Below are 19,028 nucleotides of genomic sequence, written 5' to 3'. Positions count from 1 at the left end.
ACTTTTTCCAATCTCCTGCTTTAATTTAGGGAGAACCCCTTTAGCAAAGTCACGTCCATTCCTGTGTTGGATTGAGGTCCCCCCAGCAATGCAATGTGAGACCATGTGAGCTCTCCAGAAACAAAGTTAAAAATCGTACAGGTCAGGGTCCAACAGATTTATTTAGAAGCATTAGCTTTCGGAGCACTGCTTCTTCATCAGGTAACTTAACATAGTTCGCAGATTAACATAGTTAACATAGTTAACAGCTAACATAACATTAGTTACCTGATGAAGGAGCAGTGCTCTGAAAGCTAGTGCTTCCAAAATAAACCTATTGGTCTGTACTTGGAGTTGAGTGATTTTTAACTTTGTCCACCCCAGTCAACACCGGCACTTACAGACACACAGAATGCTGGAGAAACTCAGCAGATCTGGCTGCATCTGTGGAGAGAGAAATAAAGTTAACGTTTCAGGTCCAGTATGACTGTCCTTCAGGTCTGTTCTGAAGATGTCATATTGGACTTGAGATGTTAACTCTTTGTCTCTCTCGGCAGATGCTGCCAGACCTGCTGAGTTTCTTCAGCATTCTCTGTTCTTTTCAGATTTCCAGCATCTGCAGTATTTTACTCATGTAGAGCCAGACTCATACAGCACAGAACTAGACCCTTCAGTCCAACTAGTCCATGCCAACCATCATCCCAAGCAAAGCTAGTCCCACCTGCCTGCCCATATCTCTCCAAACATTTCCTATTCATGTATTTATTTAAATGTCTTTTAAACATTGTAACTGTACTCGCATCCATCACTTCCTCAGAAAGTTCATTCCACACGTGAACCACTCTCTGTGTAAAAAATACATTTCTCCTCATGTCTTTTTAAATCTCACTCCTCGCACCTTAAAAATACACTGCCTAGTCTTGAAATCCCCCACCTTAGCGAAAAGACACCTACTGTTTACCTTATCTATGCCCCTTATGACTTTATAAACCTCTATAAAGTCACCCCTCTACCTCCTACGCTCCAATGAAAAAACTCCAAGCCTATCCAGCCTCGCTTTATAACTCAAACCCTCCATTCCTGGCAACACCTTGGTAAACATCATCCGAACCCTCTCCAACTTAACAACATCCTTCCTATAACAGGGCGATCAGAGCTGGACACTTATTTATTTGAGCTCTCCTGATCTACCCCTTCACAAAGCCCAAGAACTTCACAGGGCCTTGGTAATTTTCATTTTCAGTGCAGTGACTGCTTTTAACTGCTATGTTTTGAGTCTCAATTTGAGATAGTTGTAAGGAAAGCATTAACCCAGAGTACCACAGGTTTACACTGTCAGCAGTTACTCATTCAGATTTGAGGAGCTAGGAACCACCCAGCAGTAAGCATTAACTGGGATCTTAGAATCAATGGATGGACAATTCATACCTGTTGAGTTCACTAAGAATTATAGCATCCCTACAGTGTGTGAGCAAGCCATTCGGCTCATCGAGTCCATACTGACCCTCTCAAGAGCATTCCATCCAGACCCACATGATCCCTGCTACCCTGCATTTCCCATGGCCAATCCACCTAGCCCGCACATCTTTGGATTGTGGGAGGAATCTGGAGCACCCGGAGGAAACCCACGCTGATACGGGTAGAATGTGCAAACTCTACACAGAAAGTCACCCGAAGCTGGAATCGAAACTGGGTTCCTGTTGTGAGGCAGCAGTGCTAACCACTGACCCACCATGCTGCATCCTAAATTTATTTCAGCATAACTAAATTGACATTCAGGAATTAACCATGTGACATAATTCAGATACATTTTCAGAAAGCACGTGATAGGCTCGATGAAGAGATAATAACTTAGTGAGGTTCATCTTCACCTTTAACTTTATGCCCAATTCCTCTGCACAGACAGGGCTATAAACCAGAGGAAAAAAAATGCACAACACGTGAGAATAGTAAAGAAAATTTTGAATGCAAACAGTGAGGATAAACAATGGATTAATCTTGTTGATTTGAAAGCAGAAAACTCATACGACAACTGAGCTGGGACAAAGGAAATAGAGTAGGGAACAAAACTGAGGGTTCTACACTAGGCTTGCTTTCTAGCACTTGTTATTCTTTTGAATCCCTACGGTGTGGAAGCAGGCCAATCGGCCCATTCAGTCCACACTGACCCTCTGAAGAGCACCCCACCCAGGGCCCACCCCACTATCCCTGTATTTTCCCATGGCTAACTCACCTCGCTTGCACATCCCTGGACGCTACAGGCAATCTCCCATGGCCGATCCACCCGAACCTACACATCTTTGGACTCTGGGAGGAAACCAGAGCACCAGGAGGAAACCTACACAGGGAGAATGTGCAAACTCCACACAGACAGTTGCAGAGGGTGGAATTGAACTCAGGTTCCTGGCACTGTGGAGCAGCAGTGTTAACTACTGCGCCACTGTGCTTCCCCATGAAGTCTCAAGTACTAATTCAAGTACTGTTTAAAAGTTGTGAGCGTATGGGCCTCAACTACCCTCCCAAGCAGTGCCTTCCAGACCCCTATCTGCTGTAATATCAAAGGTTAAGTCATCATAGTTCCAGAGGACCATAGGGGCTGCTCTCTCATTCGAGAGAGATGACTGGTGTCCCTGGTATATAGGTAAGAGTGTTGATGAGCAATGGAGATTCTGGAGGTCTGGTATACATAGAAAGGAGGGAATGACAGGGAATATTGGAGTGGGAGACAATCAGGAAGGATATGGAATTGACTCCTGAGATTGGAGTGCCTGGTCCCAAGCAAAATCCTCAAAATGCCTTTGCTAAATACCTCCGAATTGACCGAATTCAGATCTTGGCTCCTAACATCTGCAAACAACTACTTCATTGCTCTGAAGAGGAAACGTTGGCTGGAGGTTTAAAATCAGGATGCTATTTGCCATTTGACTGCCTGTTGATTCACTACACTTTTGCTGCTAAAATTACACACAGGAGAACAGGCTAATAGGGGTTTGCTTTATTAAATCAATCTGGAATCTTTAAGGTTTTATAATTAAGGGTCCAATGTACAAATGCAAAGCTGGGTGGGGCTAGACCAAAATTATCCATTGATTATGCCACTTTTAGATTACATTGCCCAGTTTTGAATGACCTACGGTGAAGTCTCAGCAGTATCTCTCTGTTGTGCTCTGTTCCACACAGTCTGATGGAAGCAGTAACTTTCAGGGCCCAGCTATAATTTCCTCATTTTATGCTCCATCTTCCCAAACGTCTTTTTGAATCTTATTTGTCCCTCAATTTCATCGGACTGTCTGTCCATCCAACCATCCTTGTTTCTAAGGGTTGATCCATAATTCCCGAAAGTGCCAGTAGTTTGCCATGGCCTTCTGCAGGGTGGCTGACTGGGAAACCCTCCCAATCACATTAATTGTTGTCAGGTGCATTGGAAGGAATTACAGGGTGACAGCCACTGTACCATGGGATCTCCTGTCATTGAGTTGTTCAGGGAAAAGTAACTGAGCTCCCTTGTTGAATGTGTTTTCCTGAACATCGCAACCCATTATAAGCTGTTGATTGTGCTTTCACGTTGCATTAATCTACTTCAGTGGGTTGTGCTTGGGTGGATTGGCTGTGTTAAATTGCCCCATAATGTCCAAGAATGTGCAGGTTAGCTCGACCAGCCATGGGGTTACAGGAATGTTGTTCAGAGGGTTGGTGCCAACTCTATGGGCCAAATGGCTTTTTTCAGCCCAGTAGGAGTGCTGTGATTCTACTTGCTTTGCAGGTTCCTCAGCTATGGCCATGTTGCACAGCCCTGATGGCAACTGGATGGCAATGCAGAGCACACCAGCCATCCGCCCTCGATTGCTAGCCAAGCCAAAGAGCAGAGTGTTCATTGCCCTGGAGAATGAGGCAGATGTTGTGTCCGCCTATGACGAGATGGGGACGGACGATGACAATGATGATGATATCGGCTGGAGCCCAGCTCTCGGTGAATTGAGGCAGCGTTCTGGGAAGCTGTCAGATGAGACCTACTTCACCGACTCACAGCATGACAACGACTGGCTGGGCGCCAATGGAAAGCGCCATTCGGTCACCTCACCGTCCTCCGGCCGATACACCAACACGGAGACCATGTACTCGGACTCGGAAACCTCCTCCGCCGGCTCGGTGCAGGTGTCGATACGCAGCTCGGATGACCGGGTCACGGCAGGTGAAAGAAAGTCAAGCCATGACGGAGCCATGCCAGCTGGCGCTTACTGTGCCGGGCAACTCGACATAAACTACAACACGCAGGCGCGAGGATTTGGGAACATAGACAGCAGCGAGGGCGAAGATATTCCTGAGGAGTCTGAGAGGAAGCACAGACGGAGAAAACGGAGCAAATGCTCACCTCAGCAGCAGCTGCACGAAACAGCTAGCCCTTTGAAAATTCAGCAATCACTTTCTAAAAACACATGCCAGGTAACCTTGTCATTTGCATTTTGTTCAATCTATGTTATTGCATCAGATGTAATTACAGTAGGAGTCTGCTGTTTTATTGTGGCTATTCACTGGGTATATTTACATTATCACGTTATAATTACAAAGTACAGTGTGATAGTGGAGGGCACACAGATACGGAGAATTGAAACAAGCAATAGCAAGTGATCACCCCATTTCACATCTCTCTCAATTGTCAACTCTACCAACTTCAAAAGAGAGAGATGCTTATTTATCATCACACTCTATCGCACAGAGTTGAAATTGCCCCCAGTGGGACATAAGGTTTTGTGGATAATGAGGCAATTTACTTCTTCAAAATACAATGCTAGGCAGTGTAATCATAGAGCAAACTGTAGACTGCTGTCACAAGAAAATCATCCCACGCAATAGTCCTTAATGGTTGCTGAGAACATAGGAACAGAGTAGGCCATTTGGCCTCTCGGGCCTGCTCCACCATTCAGTAACATAATGGCTGGTCTGTCCTAACTCCATATCCCTGTTTTTGGCCCGAACCTTCGCTCTACCAAAATACATCAGTGTCACATTTAAAATTAACAACGGATCCAGCATCCACTCCTGTTTGTGAAGGAGAGTTCCAAACCTCAACCCCTCCTTTGAGTGTGTAGAGTGCAAGCCTTGGGTGTCCTGGGCACATCGCAGCTTGCTCGTGGTGCACTAGCTAGTGCTGTACAGTGGGGGCCACGGGCAATAGGTGAATGCATGCTCTCTTTTTCCATCATTACAGAATGTTCCTACAAAAACTGCACAGAGGCCAGTATCCCAAGACCCTTTATTTACTTGTGCGCAGTATGTTGGGTGTGGCCAGCCAGCTCAGAGTCACTTCCTGAAGTGAGGAGACTCTGATGGAATCTTTATATTTTTTAAGCAAAGCCCAGTAAGGGGGACAATTCCCTATTTCTTTATTTATTTATTAAACCCCCACACTACCGCCTAACTGCGGTGGTGCTTATTTTTCCCCAGCACCCATGGTGTGTGTGTGTGTAGGTGTGAGACACAGTGAGAGACACAAGGTGCACGAATCTTTATTCAGTTTCCACCACCAGGAAGATAGGAAAACACCCAAGTGGCCAGTGACAAGCACTGCCCTTCAAACCACAGGGCAATGCTGTGTGATCAAAACAGTGAAGGGGAGGTTAGGGACTAAATCAAAATAGAGTTGGAGGGAGAAATGATGCACTCCACTCCCTGCGGCGCCCACCTCTCCCTGAACAACTCCAGGGTGTTGGTGGACACCGCGTGCTCCTTCTCCAAGGACACCCGGGCTCTAACGTAACCCCGGAAGAGGGGCAGGCAGTCGGCCCTAATGACCCCCTCCACGGCCCGCTGCCTGGACCTGTTGATGGCCAGTTTGGCCAGGCCCAGGAGCAGACCCACGAGGAGGTCTTCGGACCTGCCCTCCCTCCTCCGTACCGGGTGCCCGAAGATCAGGAGCGTGGGACTGAAGTGCAGCCAAAAGCAGAGGAGAAGGTTTTTGAGAAAATCAAAAAGGGAGTGCAAACGCCCCCACCCAATATATACATGGTCCACGGACTCCACAGCACCACAGAACAAGCAGTTGGGCTGGGAGTCCGTGAACCACCGCAATCTGCGGTTACAGGGGACTGCTGCGTGCAGCACCCTCCACCCCAGATCCCCGAGAGAAAGGGGGAGGACTCCCGCGTACAGAGCCCTCCACTGGGGATCCCCAGCGCCCGGTGGCAAATGGGCACGCCAGGGCGTGTCCGGATGGTGGATGAGGGAGAAGAGGTGGACGGTGTGCAGCAGCAGTCGATACAGGGCCCTTCTCTTCACATCTTTGAAAGAAACAAAATTAAAATTCCGGAGGTGGCTCAGGTTGTGGGGCACAGGCTCCCGTGGGAAGTACGGGACCTTGGGGCCAATGTGAAATTCCGTCCGGGCTGGGGTGAGCGCGGACGGGATCCCACCGCACACCTGAGCGTCCTCCAACTGGTGCACTACGTCGGGTCCGAGCTCCGCCGTACATCCCTATTTATTTTTATTTGTTCTTTTTTAACCCCCACACTACCGCCTAACTGCGGTAGTGCTTATTTTTTCCCCAGCACCCATGGTGTGTGTGTGCAGGTGTGAGACACAGTGAAAGACAACATCTCTATTTATTTATTTTTCCTTTCTTTTCTTTTTTTTTCTCTTTGTTCTTTTTTTTTCTTTACCCCTACACTACCGCCTAACTGCGGTAACATCCCTATTTATTTTTTTTTTCTTTTTCCCCCGCACCCATGGTGTGTGTGTGTGCAGGTGTGAGACACAGTGAGAGACACAAGGTGCATGAATCTTTATTCCGTTTCCACCAACAGGAAGAAAGGAAAACGCCCGAGTGGCCAGTGACAAGCACTGCCCTTCACATCAAAGGGCAATGCTGTGTGATCAAAACAGTGGAGGGGAGGGTAGGGATTAAATCAAAATAGAGTTGGACGGGGAAATAGTGCACTCCACTCCCTGCGGCACCCACCTCTCCCTGAACAACTCCAGGGTGTTGATGGACACCGCGTGCTCCTTCTCCAAGGACACCCGGGCTCTAACGTAACCCCGGAAGAGGGGCGGGCAGTCAGCCCTAATGACCCCCTCCACGGCCCGCTGCCTGGACCTGTTGATGGCCAGTTTGGCCAGGCCCAGGAGCAGACCCACGAGGAGGTCCTCGGACCTGCCCTCCCTCCTCCGTACCGGGTGCCCGAAGATCAGGAGCGTGGGACTGAAGTGCAACCAAACGCAGAGGAGGAGGTTTTTCAGAAAATCAAAAAGGGAGTGCAAACGCCCCCACCCAATATATACATGGTCCACGGACTCCACAGCGCCACAGAACAAGCAGTTGGGCTGGGAGTCCGTGAACCACCGCAATCTGCAGTTGCAGGGGACTGCTGCGTGCAGCTCCCTCCACCCCAGATCCCCGAGAGAAAGGGGGAGGACTCCCGCGTAGAGAGCCCTCCACTGGGGATCCCCACCGCCCGGTGGCAAATGGGCACGCCAGGGCGTGTCCGGATGGTGGATGAGGGAGAAGAGGTGGATGGTGTGCAGCAGCAGTCGATACAGGGCCCTTCTCTTCACATCTTTGAAAGAAACAAAATTAAAATTCCGGAGGTGGCTCAGGTTGTGGGGCACAGGCTCCCGCGGGAAGTACGGGACCTTGGGGCCAATGTGAAATTCCATCCGGGCTGGGGTGAGCGCGGACGGGATCCCACCGCACACCTGAGCGTCCTCCAACTGGTGCACTACGTCGGGTCCGAGCACCACTGTACATCCCTATTTATTTTTATTTGTTCTTTTTTAACCTCCACACTACCGCCTAACTGCGGTAGTGCTTATTTTTCCCCAGTACCCATGGTGTGTGTGTGCAGGTGTGAGACACAGTGAAAGACAACATCTCTATTTATTTTTATTATTTTTTTTCTTTTTTAAATTTTTTTTTCTTTTTTTTTCTTTACCCCGACACTACCGCCTAACTGCGGTAACATATCTATTTACATCTGTCAGCCAGAGCTCCCTGATTGGCCCAGATTAACAACCCCAAACAGGGATCTCATTGTCAATGAGATCCACCTGGTTCCAATCACTACCATTACGGTGCAGCTCCAGAGGCTGTTGTGTGGAGTAAAATACAGGGTTGACCATTAGAACTGAACCATTAAGTTTTCTCACTGGAGTTATGATCAGAACACTGGGCCCAATGGTGTGGTTAGACCCCACATGGAGTACAGTAAGCAGATCAATGCACCAAACCTTCGGAAGGATCTATTGGCCTTGGAGGGAGTACAGCACAGGTTTACAACAATGGTACGTGGACTTCAGGGGTTAGGTTATGAGGAGAGATTACAAAAATTAGGTCTGTTCTGTCTAGAATTCAGAAGGCGAAGGGGTGATTTGATAGAAGTCTTCATGATATTACCAGGAAAAGATGATGTAGACAACAATAAACTATTCCTGCTGGTTGGGGTTTTCAGAGCGACGTTAGGAGGCAGTTCCACACACAAAGCAGAGTGGAGTTTGGAACTCTCCTCCACAAACAGCAGTGGACGCTAGATCAGTTGTTCATTTTAAATCTGCGATAGATAAATTTTTGTTAAACAAAGGTCTTAAGAGATACGGGGCAAAGGCAAGTAGATGGAGTTAGCCCAAGATCAGGCATAACCTCATTAAATGGAGGAACAGGCTTGATGGACTGAATGGCTACTCCTGTTCCTGTGTTCAGTGAAAGAAAGGTCACACTTCCTGTCTGCAGGTTTCAAGCCAGGGTTTTTCTTGTTGCCTTTGCTGTTACAATAATAGAATCACATTGACACCTTCCGCAATGTAATTAGCTACAAAAATAGAGGGACCCGAGAGATGGCGGAAGATAGAAATTAGTTAGCGGTAAGTTATAGGCAACATCAAAATAAACCCAAATGCGAGACGAAGCCTGGAAGAAAGGTTGTGGGAGCTGAAATACAACTTTTTTTTCAAAAAGTGCATGGGATGAAAATTCAACAATGGGTTGAGATGAGACTGGGACTAGATCGTAAGACACAGGAGCTGGTTTAGGCCATTGAGCCCTTCAGGCCTGCTACCCCATTCAGTGAGTGATGGCTGATACTCCCTCCTATCGGAAAGATGTTGTAAAACTTGAAATGGTTCAGAAAAGATTTACAAGGATGTTGGCAGGGTTGGAGGATTTGAGCTACAGGAAGAGGTTGAACAGGCTGGGGCTGTTTTCCCTGGAGCTTCGGAGGCTGAGGGGTGACCTTATAGAGATTTATAAAATCATGAGGGGCATGGATAGGGTAAATAGACAAAGTCTTTTCCCTGGGATAGGGGAGTCCAGAACTAGAGGGCAAAGGTTGAGGGTGAGAGGGGAAGGATATGAAAGAGACCTAAGGGGCAACTTTTTCATGCAGAGGGTGATACGTGTATGGAATGAGCTGCCAGAGGAAGTGGTGGAGGCTGGTACAATTGCAACATTTAAGAGGCATTTGGATGGCTACACGAATAAGAAGGGTTTGGAGGGATATGGGCCGGATGCTGGCAGGTGGGACTAGATTGGGTTGGAATAGCTGGTCGGCATGGACGGGTTGGACCCAAGGGTCTGTTTCCATGCTGTACATCTCTCTGACTCTATGATTGAGGTCTCAGTCCCACTTTCCTGTCTGTCCCCATGTCCCTTGATTCCTTTATCTATCAAAAATCCATCTCACTCAACCTTGAATATATTCAATGTATCAATCTCCACTACTTTCTGGGGCAGTGAATTCCACAGACTAATGATCCTCAGACAGAAAGGAATTCTCCTCAAGTCTATCTTAAAAAGGAGAACTGTTATTCTAAAGCTAAGTCCCCTAGTTTTATTCTCCCACATCCTTTCGGTTGCCACCCTATCCAACCTCCTCAGGATCTTAAATGTTTCATTAAGGTCAAGGAGACAGAGGTGCATCAGGTAATGTGCTCGTTTCCAGCTTACTTTCACACCTCCACCATTTCCTGAACGTGGCGAGGGATTTTTGACAGACCTTTGACCTTTATTCTGAAGTGAACACAGGGAGTCAGGAGTTTACGTGCTGCCACAATAAAATTCAGATATTTAAAGCTGCTTTCTCCCCAGCCCCCACCCCTAACCATTTATCTCTCCACCCCGGAGGCTCCCTGCCTCATTCTTGATGAAGGGCTTTTGCCCAAAATGTTGATTTTCCTGCTGCTCGGATGCTGCCTGACCTGCTGAGCTTTTCCAGCACCACTCTAATCTTGACTCTGATCTCCAGCATCTGCAGTCCTCACTTTCACCTATTTAAAGTCTTTGTAGGCCTAATAAAAGCAAAATACTGCAGATGCTAGAAATCTAAAACAAACACAGACAATGTTGGGGAAACTCAGCTGGTCTGGCAGCGTCTGTGGAGAGAGAAACAGAACTAATGTTTTGAGTCCGGTATGAGTCTTCTTCGGAGCTCAGAACTCCAGAAGGTCTTAGGCTCCAAAGAAGAGGCATATTGGATGTACGTTGTTAACTCTGTTTCTCGCTGTAGGGCTGGATGATGTCACAGGTCTGTGGTTTGGTGAGGACAGGAAGGCATGGGGAAGCAATGTCATGGACACAATTCTCAGGTCCTCTGCTGGCAGGTTGGTAGGTGGGAAACCTATGACCTTCCCTGGTTGGTATTTCCACTATTTACTCATCTTCCTGTCTACGGTTTGCAAGGGGTGGGGGGGGGGGGGCGGGGGGGGGTGGTGGTGGTGGGGGGCAGGTAAGCCCCACTGCTCTCACCCAATTTGATATCCTTAAATGGCTGATTAAAGGCCAATTACATGCCATCACCCACCTTCCCTGCCTCACTTTGAGGCCCCAGTGAGACATTTTCAAACATGAGGGAGAGCCCAGCAGGTTCCTCAAATGGCAAAGTAGGGTGAGGCGGGGGTGACGGTGGATTGCACCTCCCTCGCGAGCGCCCTTTCCGGATCGGGTTCTTCCACCTCCCCCACTGCCCTCCCCCACCACTCTCTACACCAAAATCTGTTACCACCCCCCCCCCCCCCCACCCACCTCACTCTCCGAATGCTGCCTGCTCAAGTGGCCCATCAAAACAACAGGCACCCACCTCTTCCCCAACCCGCCAGCCTCCCCTGCTCTCCTTGTTGGGAAACTCTGGACATATAAACTCCTGTCAGCTCTTGCACCTAAACTGAAAGGAGTGCCTGCAGTACCAGCAGTGTCCACCATGACTGGTGGCACTGCTGAGACCACAGAGCCACTGACCTTACAGATCCAAATAAAGAGCAAATGTCTTGTCTCCAGCCACTTACTGCTCCACAGGGCATACGAATGAACTTTGGGCTGATGGGATTGGCCGGGGTGGATGGAAAACAGGTTGTGTCCCATATCATCCTTCCCTCAGGAACACCAGATGTTGTGTTATGCACTACAACTTTCACAACCTCAGGAGCCTCCTCAACACTTTACAGTCAAAGACGTAGTGTTGAAGTGTATTCACTTATGTCACAGAACCCATCAAAATCAATCTCACAAACTTCGATTGACACAGTAGGTGGAAATTTCTAGGCAAAGAGTTCAATGCTTTATTGGTGAGGAATGGAACCTTGCAATTTTCTATCAATCCTGGCTGAGTCACAGAGAGTCACACAGCAGAGAAGCAGACCCTTTGGTCCAACCAGTCCATGCCAAACATAATCCCAAATAAACTAGTCCCACCTGCCTATACCTGGCCCTTATCCCTCCAAACCTTTCCTATTCATGTGTCCATCCAAATGTCTTCTAAATGTTGTAATTATACCCACATCCACCACTTCCTTAGGAAATTCATTCCATATGCAAGTCACCCACTATGTAAAATATTTGTCCCTTATGCCTTTTTTAAATCTCTCTCCTCTCACCTTAAAAGTGTGTCCCCTAGTCTTGAAATCCCCCATTCTGTACCTCTCCTGATCTTATAAACCTCTATAAGGTTGCCTTTCAATCTCTTACACTCCAGTGAAGAAAACTCCTAGCATATCCAGCCTTTCTTTATAATCCAAACCTTCCATGCCCAGCAACATCCTGGTAAATCTCTTCTGAACCCTCTCCAGCTTAACAATACCCTTCCTATAACTGAACGACCAGAACTGGAATTGGTATTCCAGAAGAGGCCTCATCAATAAATTATCGTCACTTAGTAGAGGAAATTGTTTTTCTGTGGCTGCCCAAGAGAACCCTCAATATTCCCTTTAATCTGTGCATTCACATAGCATTTGGGTACATGCTGCACAATGACCAGAGAGGTTGCATAGCACTAATTTTCCCAATGAACATTTGCATAGCAGTTTTAGAGGGGCCATGCAGAGCATCTGCATTGCAAAGGGAAATTGGAGAGAACATTGCCTTTTTGCCATTTTATTACGTGACTTTAAAAGCTATTTTCAATCATTTTCTCTCGATATTTTCCATTGCCCGCACATCGTCACCTGGAGTGCAGAGAAGCAGCATTCAATGCAAAACCCCAGAGTGAATTAGAGGTTGGGAACATCAAGCAGTCTCCACAAGGTGTCACTTATTACTCGAATATCAGCAGCGACTAAGACTCTCAAACCCAGTGCTGCAGCAACATCTTTGCAGTCTGTGCAAATTAAAACAAGTTCTCAAAGAGAAGTCACGTGTTAGGACAACATTTTCAGTTGGAAAATGTGCTTAAATGATGAATTAAAATAAAATAAGGGGAAGCATTTGCCGAGTGGTATCATCGCTAAACTATTAATTCAGAGACCCATGTAATGTTCTGGGTTCAAATCCTGTAATGACAGATGGTGGCATTTGAAATCAATTTTTAAAATCTGGAATAAAGAGTCTAATGATGATCACGACACTGTCGTCAATTGTTTGAAAAATTGATCTGGCTCACTAATGTCTTTTAGAGAAGAATACTGCTACCTTTTATCTGGTCTGGCCTACATGTGACTCCAGCCCACCAACAATGTGATTGACTCTTAACCACCCTCTGGGCAGTTAGGAATTAGTGATGAATGTGATGTCCACATCCCATGAATGAATTAAAAAGTAATGGACCATCCACGCAGTCAACATCCTGTTTCAGTCATCCAAATATTGTATGAGGGCAGTATTTAAAATGGTTTCAAGTGCAAAGATTATATAATGGGCTATCTTGTGAGGAAACACTGTGTACTCATTGGGGTTGAGAAAAATAGCAAGTAGTCTTATTGAAACATCAGGTCTTGAGTCGAGTTTATGGGCTGGGTGCTGAGAAGATCGGGAATTGTTCCGGTAGAAGATTGGGAATTGTTCCCGTAGAAGATTGGGAACAATTGTTCTGTGCGAAATGCACAACAAAAATGTGGAGGTTGTTTAAGGAGCACTTGTTGCGAGTGGTGGATAACTTTGTCCCACTGAGACAGGCAAGAAATGGTAACGTGAAGGAGTCTTGGATGACAAGAGGAGAGGAGTTTCTCGTTAAGAAGAAGGAAGCTTACTTAAGGTTGAGGAAGCAAGGATCTGGCACAGCTTCAGAGAATTACAGGGTTGCTAGGAAAGAACTCAAAAATGGACTGAGGGGAGCTAGGAGAGGACACGAAAAAGACTTGACAGGAAGGATTAGAGAAAACCCAAAGACATTCTACATCTATGTGAAGAATAAGAGAATGATCAGAGAGAGGGTAGGGCTGATGAAGGATAGTGGAGGGAACTTGTGCTTGGATTCTGAAGAGGTAGGGAAGGCCCTAAATGAGTTTTTGCTTCAGTATTCACTAGCGAGAGGGACCTTGTTGATTGTGAGAACATGTGGACCAGGTTAATAGGGTTGAACAGATTGATATTAAGAAAGTGGATGTACTGGAAATCCTGGGAAGTATCAAGATAGATAAATCCCCAGGGCTGCACCAGATATATCCAAAGTTGCTATGGGAAGCGAGGAATGAGATTGCTGCACCTCTAGCGATGACCTTTGCATCCTCACTCTCCACGGGAGTAGTATCAGTTGATTGGAGGGAGGTGAATGCTGTTCCTCTGTTCAAGAAAGGGAATAGGGAAATCCATGGGAATTACAGACCAGTCAATCTTACGTCTGTGGTAAGCAAGGTACTGAAAAGGATTCTGATAGGATTTATGACTATTTTGAAAAACATAGCTTGATTAAAGATAGCATGGCTTTGTGAGGAGCAGGTCATGCCTCACAATCCTTATTGAGTTCTTTGAGGATATGACGAGACAATTTGACAAAGGTTGAGCGGTGGATGTCATGTATATGGATTTCAGGAAGGCATTTCATAAGGTTCCCCACGGTAGGCTCATTTAGAAAGGTAAGAGGTATGGGATACAGGGAAACTTGGCATCTGAATCCAGAACTGGCTGGCTGAAAGAACACAGCGGGTGGTAGCAGCTGGAAAGTTTCCGCCTGGAGGTCTGTGACCAGTGGTGTCCAACAGGGATCTGTTCTTGGGCCTCTGCTCTTTGTAGTTTTTATAAATGACTTGGATGAAGAAGTGGAAGGGTGGGTTAGTAAGTCTGCTGATGACACAAAGGTCAGCGGTGTTATAGATAGTATCGAGGGCTGTTGCAGGTTACAAGAAAGCATTGACAGGATGCAGAGCTGGGCTGAGAAGTGGCAGATGGAGTTCAACCTGGATAAGTGTGAAGTGATTCATTTTGGAAGGTCAAATTTGAATGCTGACTACAGGGATAAAGACAGGATTCTTGACAGTGTGAAGGAACAGTGTGATCTTGGGGTTCACATTCATAGATCCCTCCAAGTTGCCACCCACATTTTCTTATTATCCTATTTTTCTAATCAACCTGTTCAGAGATGTCATTACACATCTTTGGAGCAGGTGGGACTGCAACCTGGGTTTCCCAGTCCAGGGGTAAGGACACTACCACTGTGCCACTCATTCTTCTAAACTCCAACGAGTGTAGGCCCAAGCTAATGAACACCACCTCCTAAGAAAGTTCCTCTACAGCTGGTATCAACCAAGTGGACCTTCTCCGGATTACCTCCAAAATCTTTCCGAAGATCAGGGACTCAAAAATGTTCTCAGTATTCCAATTGTGATCTGACTGGCGCTGAGTAAAGTTTCAGCAAGACCTCCCTATTTTTATATAGGGTAGATGCAGAGAGGTTGTTTCTCCTTGTTGAAGAGTTTAGGACCAGACAGCATCCTCTCAGAATAAGGGGCTGCACATTTTCGACAGAGTTGAGAAGGATTTTCTTCTCTCAGAACAGGAGGGCTGTAGAAGCTGGATATTTAAGCATATTCAAGGCTGGAGTAGACAGATTTCTAATCAGTAATGGAATCAAGGGTTACAAGGAAATGGTAGGAAGGTGGAGTTGAGGATAATCAGATCAGACATGATCTAATTGAATGCCAGTACAGACTCAATGGGCTGAATGGTCTACTTCTGATCCGAAGAGGCAGCGCGGTGGCTCAGTGGTTAGCACTGCTGCCCCATGGTGCCTGGAACCTGGGTTTGATTCCATCCTTGGGTGTCTGTCTGTGTGGTGTTCACATGTCTGCATGAGTTTCCTCCAACAGTCTAAAGATGTGCACGTTAGGTGGATTGGCCTTGCTAAATTGCCCTTAGTGTCCAGGAGTGTGCAGGCGAGGTGGGTTAGCCATGGGGAATGTAGGCTTACAGAGATAGGTTTAGGGGGGTGGGTCTGGGTGAGATGCTCTTCGGCGGGTAGTTCTGGACTCAATGGGCCAAATGGCCTACTTTCACACTGTAGGGATTCTGTGATGATCTTCAGACAGACATGAAGTGGAATTCTTTCACTCAGAAGATAATGAATCTTGCAACTCCCTTTCCCAGAAAACAATGGAAGTGGGATCATTGAGAATTTTTAAGGCAGAGGTCAATGGAGTGTGAAGCAATGAAAGAATGAAAGGCTGTTAGGAGTGAATGGCATGATGGGGTTAAGGCCACACTCGCATCAGCATGATCTTCTCAAATGACAGAGAATGGCTTGAGGGCCCAAAAAGCTCACTCATGCTCCGAACTCAGATTTATAATCCGAAGAAGTTTTGCTATTAATAAGCTCAGTGAAAATTGACCACCTGGTTGGGAAGTGGGTGTATGAGAGTGAAGTGGAAGCTGCGTCAAAGAGGATGTTACAATAATCAAATGCAGCAAAACCATGGACGAGGATTTCAGCAGCAGGTAAGATGAGGAAGGAAATGGCTGATGGTTAGAACTTTAAAGGTAGTCTTAACGGTGGAGAGAAGGTTGGAATCTGAGCTCAGGGTCAAAGTCATGAAGAGTCAGGGTTCAACCCTCATTGCTGTCCAGAGAGGATATACTCGATTCTTTCATGGGATGTTGGTGCCCCCAGTTGGACCGGCATTTATTCCCCATCCCTAATTGCCCTGAACTGCGTGACTTGCACAGCCATTTCAGAGGGTGGTTAAGAGTCAACCAGCTGGAGTTAGGTGTAGGCCAGACCAGAGTAAGAGTGGTCAATTTCCTACCCGGTAGGACACCAGTTAACCAGATGAGTATTTAAGCAGTAATCACTAATAGTTGTCATGGTTACCATTGCTGATAGCAACCGTACAATTCCAGATTTTATTAATTTAAATTCCACTAGCTGCCTTATTGGGATTTGAACCTCTGTCCCCACTGGTCCTCTGGATTATCAGTTCATTATCAATTCCACAAATCCAACATCTTCCCATGATAGAATTGGAAATGAGGTAATGGAATTTGTGGTGGGGGTTGAAGACAATAGCTTTGGTTTTCCCAATAATTTCCCTAGTAATAACCAGTTTCAATAAAAAAAAAGAATTACTAGCAAGTGTGAAGAAATGACTGAATATTGCAGCTACAGAGTGAGACCATTTGACCTACTTAGTCTTTGGTAACACTTCAAAAATAGCCACACAGGTTTTGAGACAGTCCCAAAATCCAATGGGTGAGGCACCGCGAGGCTTAGGTGATTGTCAGTGATTGTGGGACATGGATTTGGACAGAGAGCACATGTGCTGAGTGCCACTTGCTACTCTGCTCACCATCCTTCTTGCTGACACTGAACCCCTTCTCTTCGACTGAAGGAGCTGAGCAGATGTATGTTCGTGATGGAGCAGAGCCTTACCAGGCTGGAGAGGAGAATTAGTTTGGGGACCTGGAGCAGAGAGGTAATCTTTGTGTTTGCTGCCTTCCATGTTTACATAGGAATGCTCGTCCATTCAGAATGTTTTCTTTTGCCCAGATCTCTCCAATGGGCCAGTCTCATCAAACACAGTGTTCCATTGCTTTGTCATATTGCAATTTCTGTTGCTAATTGTCTCAATGATAGCAACATTCTACAGACCACCCCACAGTCTTTAGTCCATCCAACAATGTTTTGTTACGCTCATCCCCCACCACATCCTTTGACCATTCTTTAGGTTTGAGCTATCTCATTGTGTTAAGTCTGCAATGTTGTAGAACATTGATGTTTACCTGTGGATGGGTTCACCCTGCTGTTTCATAGTCACTTGTACTAGTTCAACTTCACAACATCTCGGGATGGGTTTTATGTTTCTCGATGGGATAAGGGAGACAGAACATAAATACTGGGCTGCCAGTTAGTGACCATCCAGCAGGAAGGAGATCAAGGTTTCACTGCCATTGGGTGGGGAATGGGGGGAAGTCAAGGCTGAGATGTCATGTGACAGAGGGGTTACTTTACAAACAGGAGGTTGGAACCACCGACAACTTTAAAGAAATCGGTCTTCATGTTTTATTGAAGGTTCCAACGAATCAACTTTAAAACCTACCACCAATAGAACCTGCCTGCTACATTCAACCATGCGTCTGCTGGCAGGGGTGTTGCTTCCACCCTTGTACCACCCCATCAGACTGGCGTAAAGCACTCCCATCCAACGCCCGGCTAATTGCAGACCATCGGGTTATGAACGAGCTCAGTAGTTGGTTACCTAGCCACTTCCATGTGGCTGGATTTTGTGCCATTCACCTTCCGTAGTTTCAGAGACTGGCATGGTGACATCCCATCACCATCTCAACATCACCGCGTCCTGTTTTACGGCTCTGCAGGGTGGGTGTTTGGGTCCTGTTTTGTAACAGCAAAGTCCAGCGGTTTGTCATCATGAATCTCTTATTCAGAGTGGTCTGTCATCTGTCCAAGTTGCAAGTGGACCTGTTCAAGTGCAAAATATTGCAGTGGGAATGGTCATATCAGTTTAAAATATATCACACATACTAGTGTAAAAGTGGAGGTTTTCGGACCAGATTTTTCAACAAATAAATAATGGGTTGACTTTTACATGAGGGGTTTAAATCCATGCCTAAAATGACACGTGACACCAAACGCTGGCCGTGATGCTGAATGCAGCCAGGAACGTCTATACCAAGCCATCTTCTGGTATATCTCACACTTAACTCAGAGCACTTGTGAAAAAGTCTTATTAGATTGTTGCCTCTAATGTCCTTGCCAAAACTAGCACACGATGAACAAAACATAAAGGGTTTTTTGGGCTAAATGTTAAGGCTCCATTTAGACATGCTACGTATGAAAAGCTAAGGATTTCGTAGCCAAATATTGTAGCCAAACATTGAGACCTGCTACCACTTAAGCACATATGACAGATCTCATTCTTTAGAAGTGAGTCAAATGCTAATTAATTGAATTTGTCTGTTTAAAGGAATCGCCTATTTCTGCAGAAAAGGTCCAAAATGCAGACAGGAAATCCAATCTGGATCCAGAGAGTGGAGTCACATTTTCTAGAACTCATGCAGATTTAATGGAGGAGAAACTAAGAACCAAGTTGGTTCGGCTTGCAACCAAACTAAGTGACAAGGAGTCATCATCTGGAGATGAGCTGGATCCAGATACAACTGAGGGAGCTCAGGAGACCTCCTCGTGTGATGAAGATCACAAGCACATTCAAGACGAACTCGTGAGAGTGAGTCAACTTTGTTGTTGCGCCTGTGGTGGGAGGTGTGCGCTGGTCATCAAGCCCCACACCACCATGAGCTGCGTGAATGTTTTTACTGAGCACCCAGTTTGTTTCTGTTTACATCTGTTATCGTGAACAGAAGAGATGTTCACAATAAAACAGAACAAAAAGCTGTGGATGCTGGCAATCTG

General features: G+C 46.3%; 1 protein-coding gene across 4 annotated transcripts in view; it reads left to right on the top strand.

Moving 5' to 3' along the window:
* The window catches only part of myripb (myosin VIIA and Rab interacting protein b), a 392,899-nt gene that overhangs the window by 334,666 nt on the left and 39,205 nt on the right, over positions 1 to 19,028 (top strand). For 3 of the 4 annotated variants that reach the window (XM_072560411.1, XM_072560409.1, XM_072560408.1), the window contains 3 exons: positions 3,743 to 4,422; positions 16,990 to 17,073; positions 18,583 to 18,843. In XM_072560411.1, coding sequence (XP_072416512.1) covers positions 3,743 to 4,422; positions 16,990 to 17,073; positions 18,583 to 18,843 — 1,025 coding nt within the window. The remainder of the gene's footprint in view (positions 1 to 3,742; positions 4,423 to 16,989; positions 17,074 to 18,582; positions 18,844 to 19,028) is intronic. The other variant, XM_072560410.1, reaches the window with a different exon arrangement.

Source organism: Chiloscyllium punctatum, chromosome 41 (assembly GCF_047496795.1).
Source record: "Chiloscyllium punctatum isolate Juve2018m chromosome 41, sChiPun1.3, whole genome shotgun sequence".
Taxonomy (NCBI): Eukaryota; Metazoa; Chordata; class Chondrichthyes; order Orectolobiformes; family Hemiscylliidae; genus Chiloscyllium; species Chiloscyllium punctatum.
This window is presented reverse-complemented; position numbering and strand designations above follow the sequence as displayed.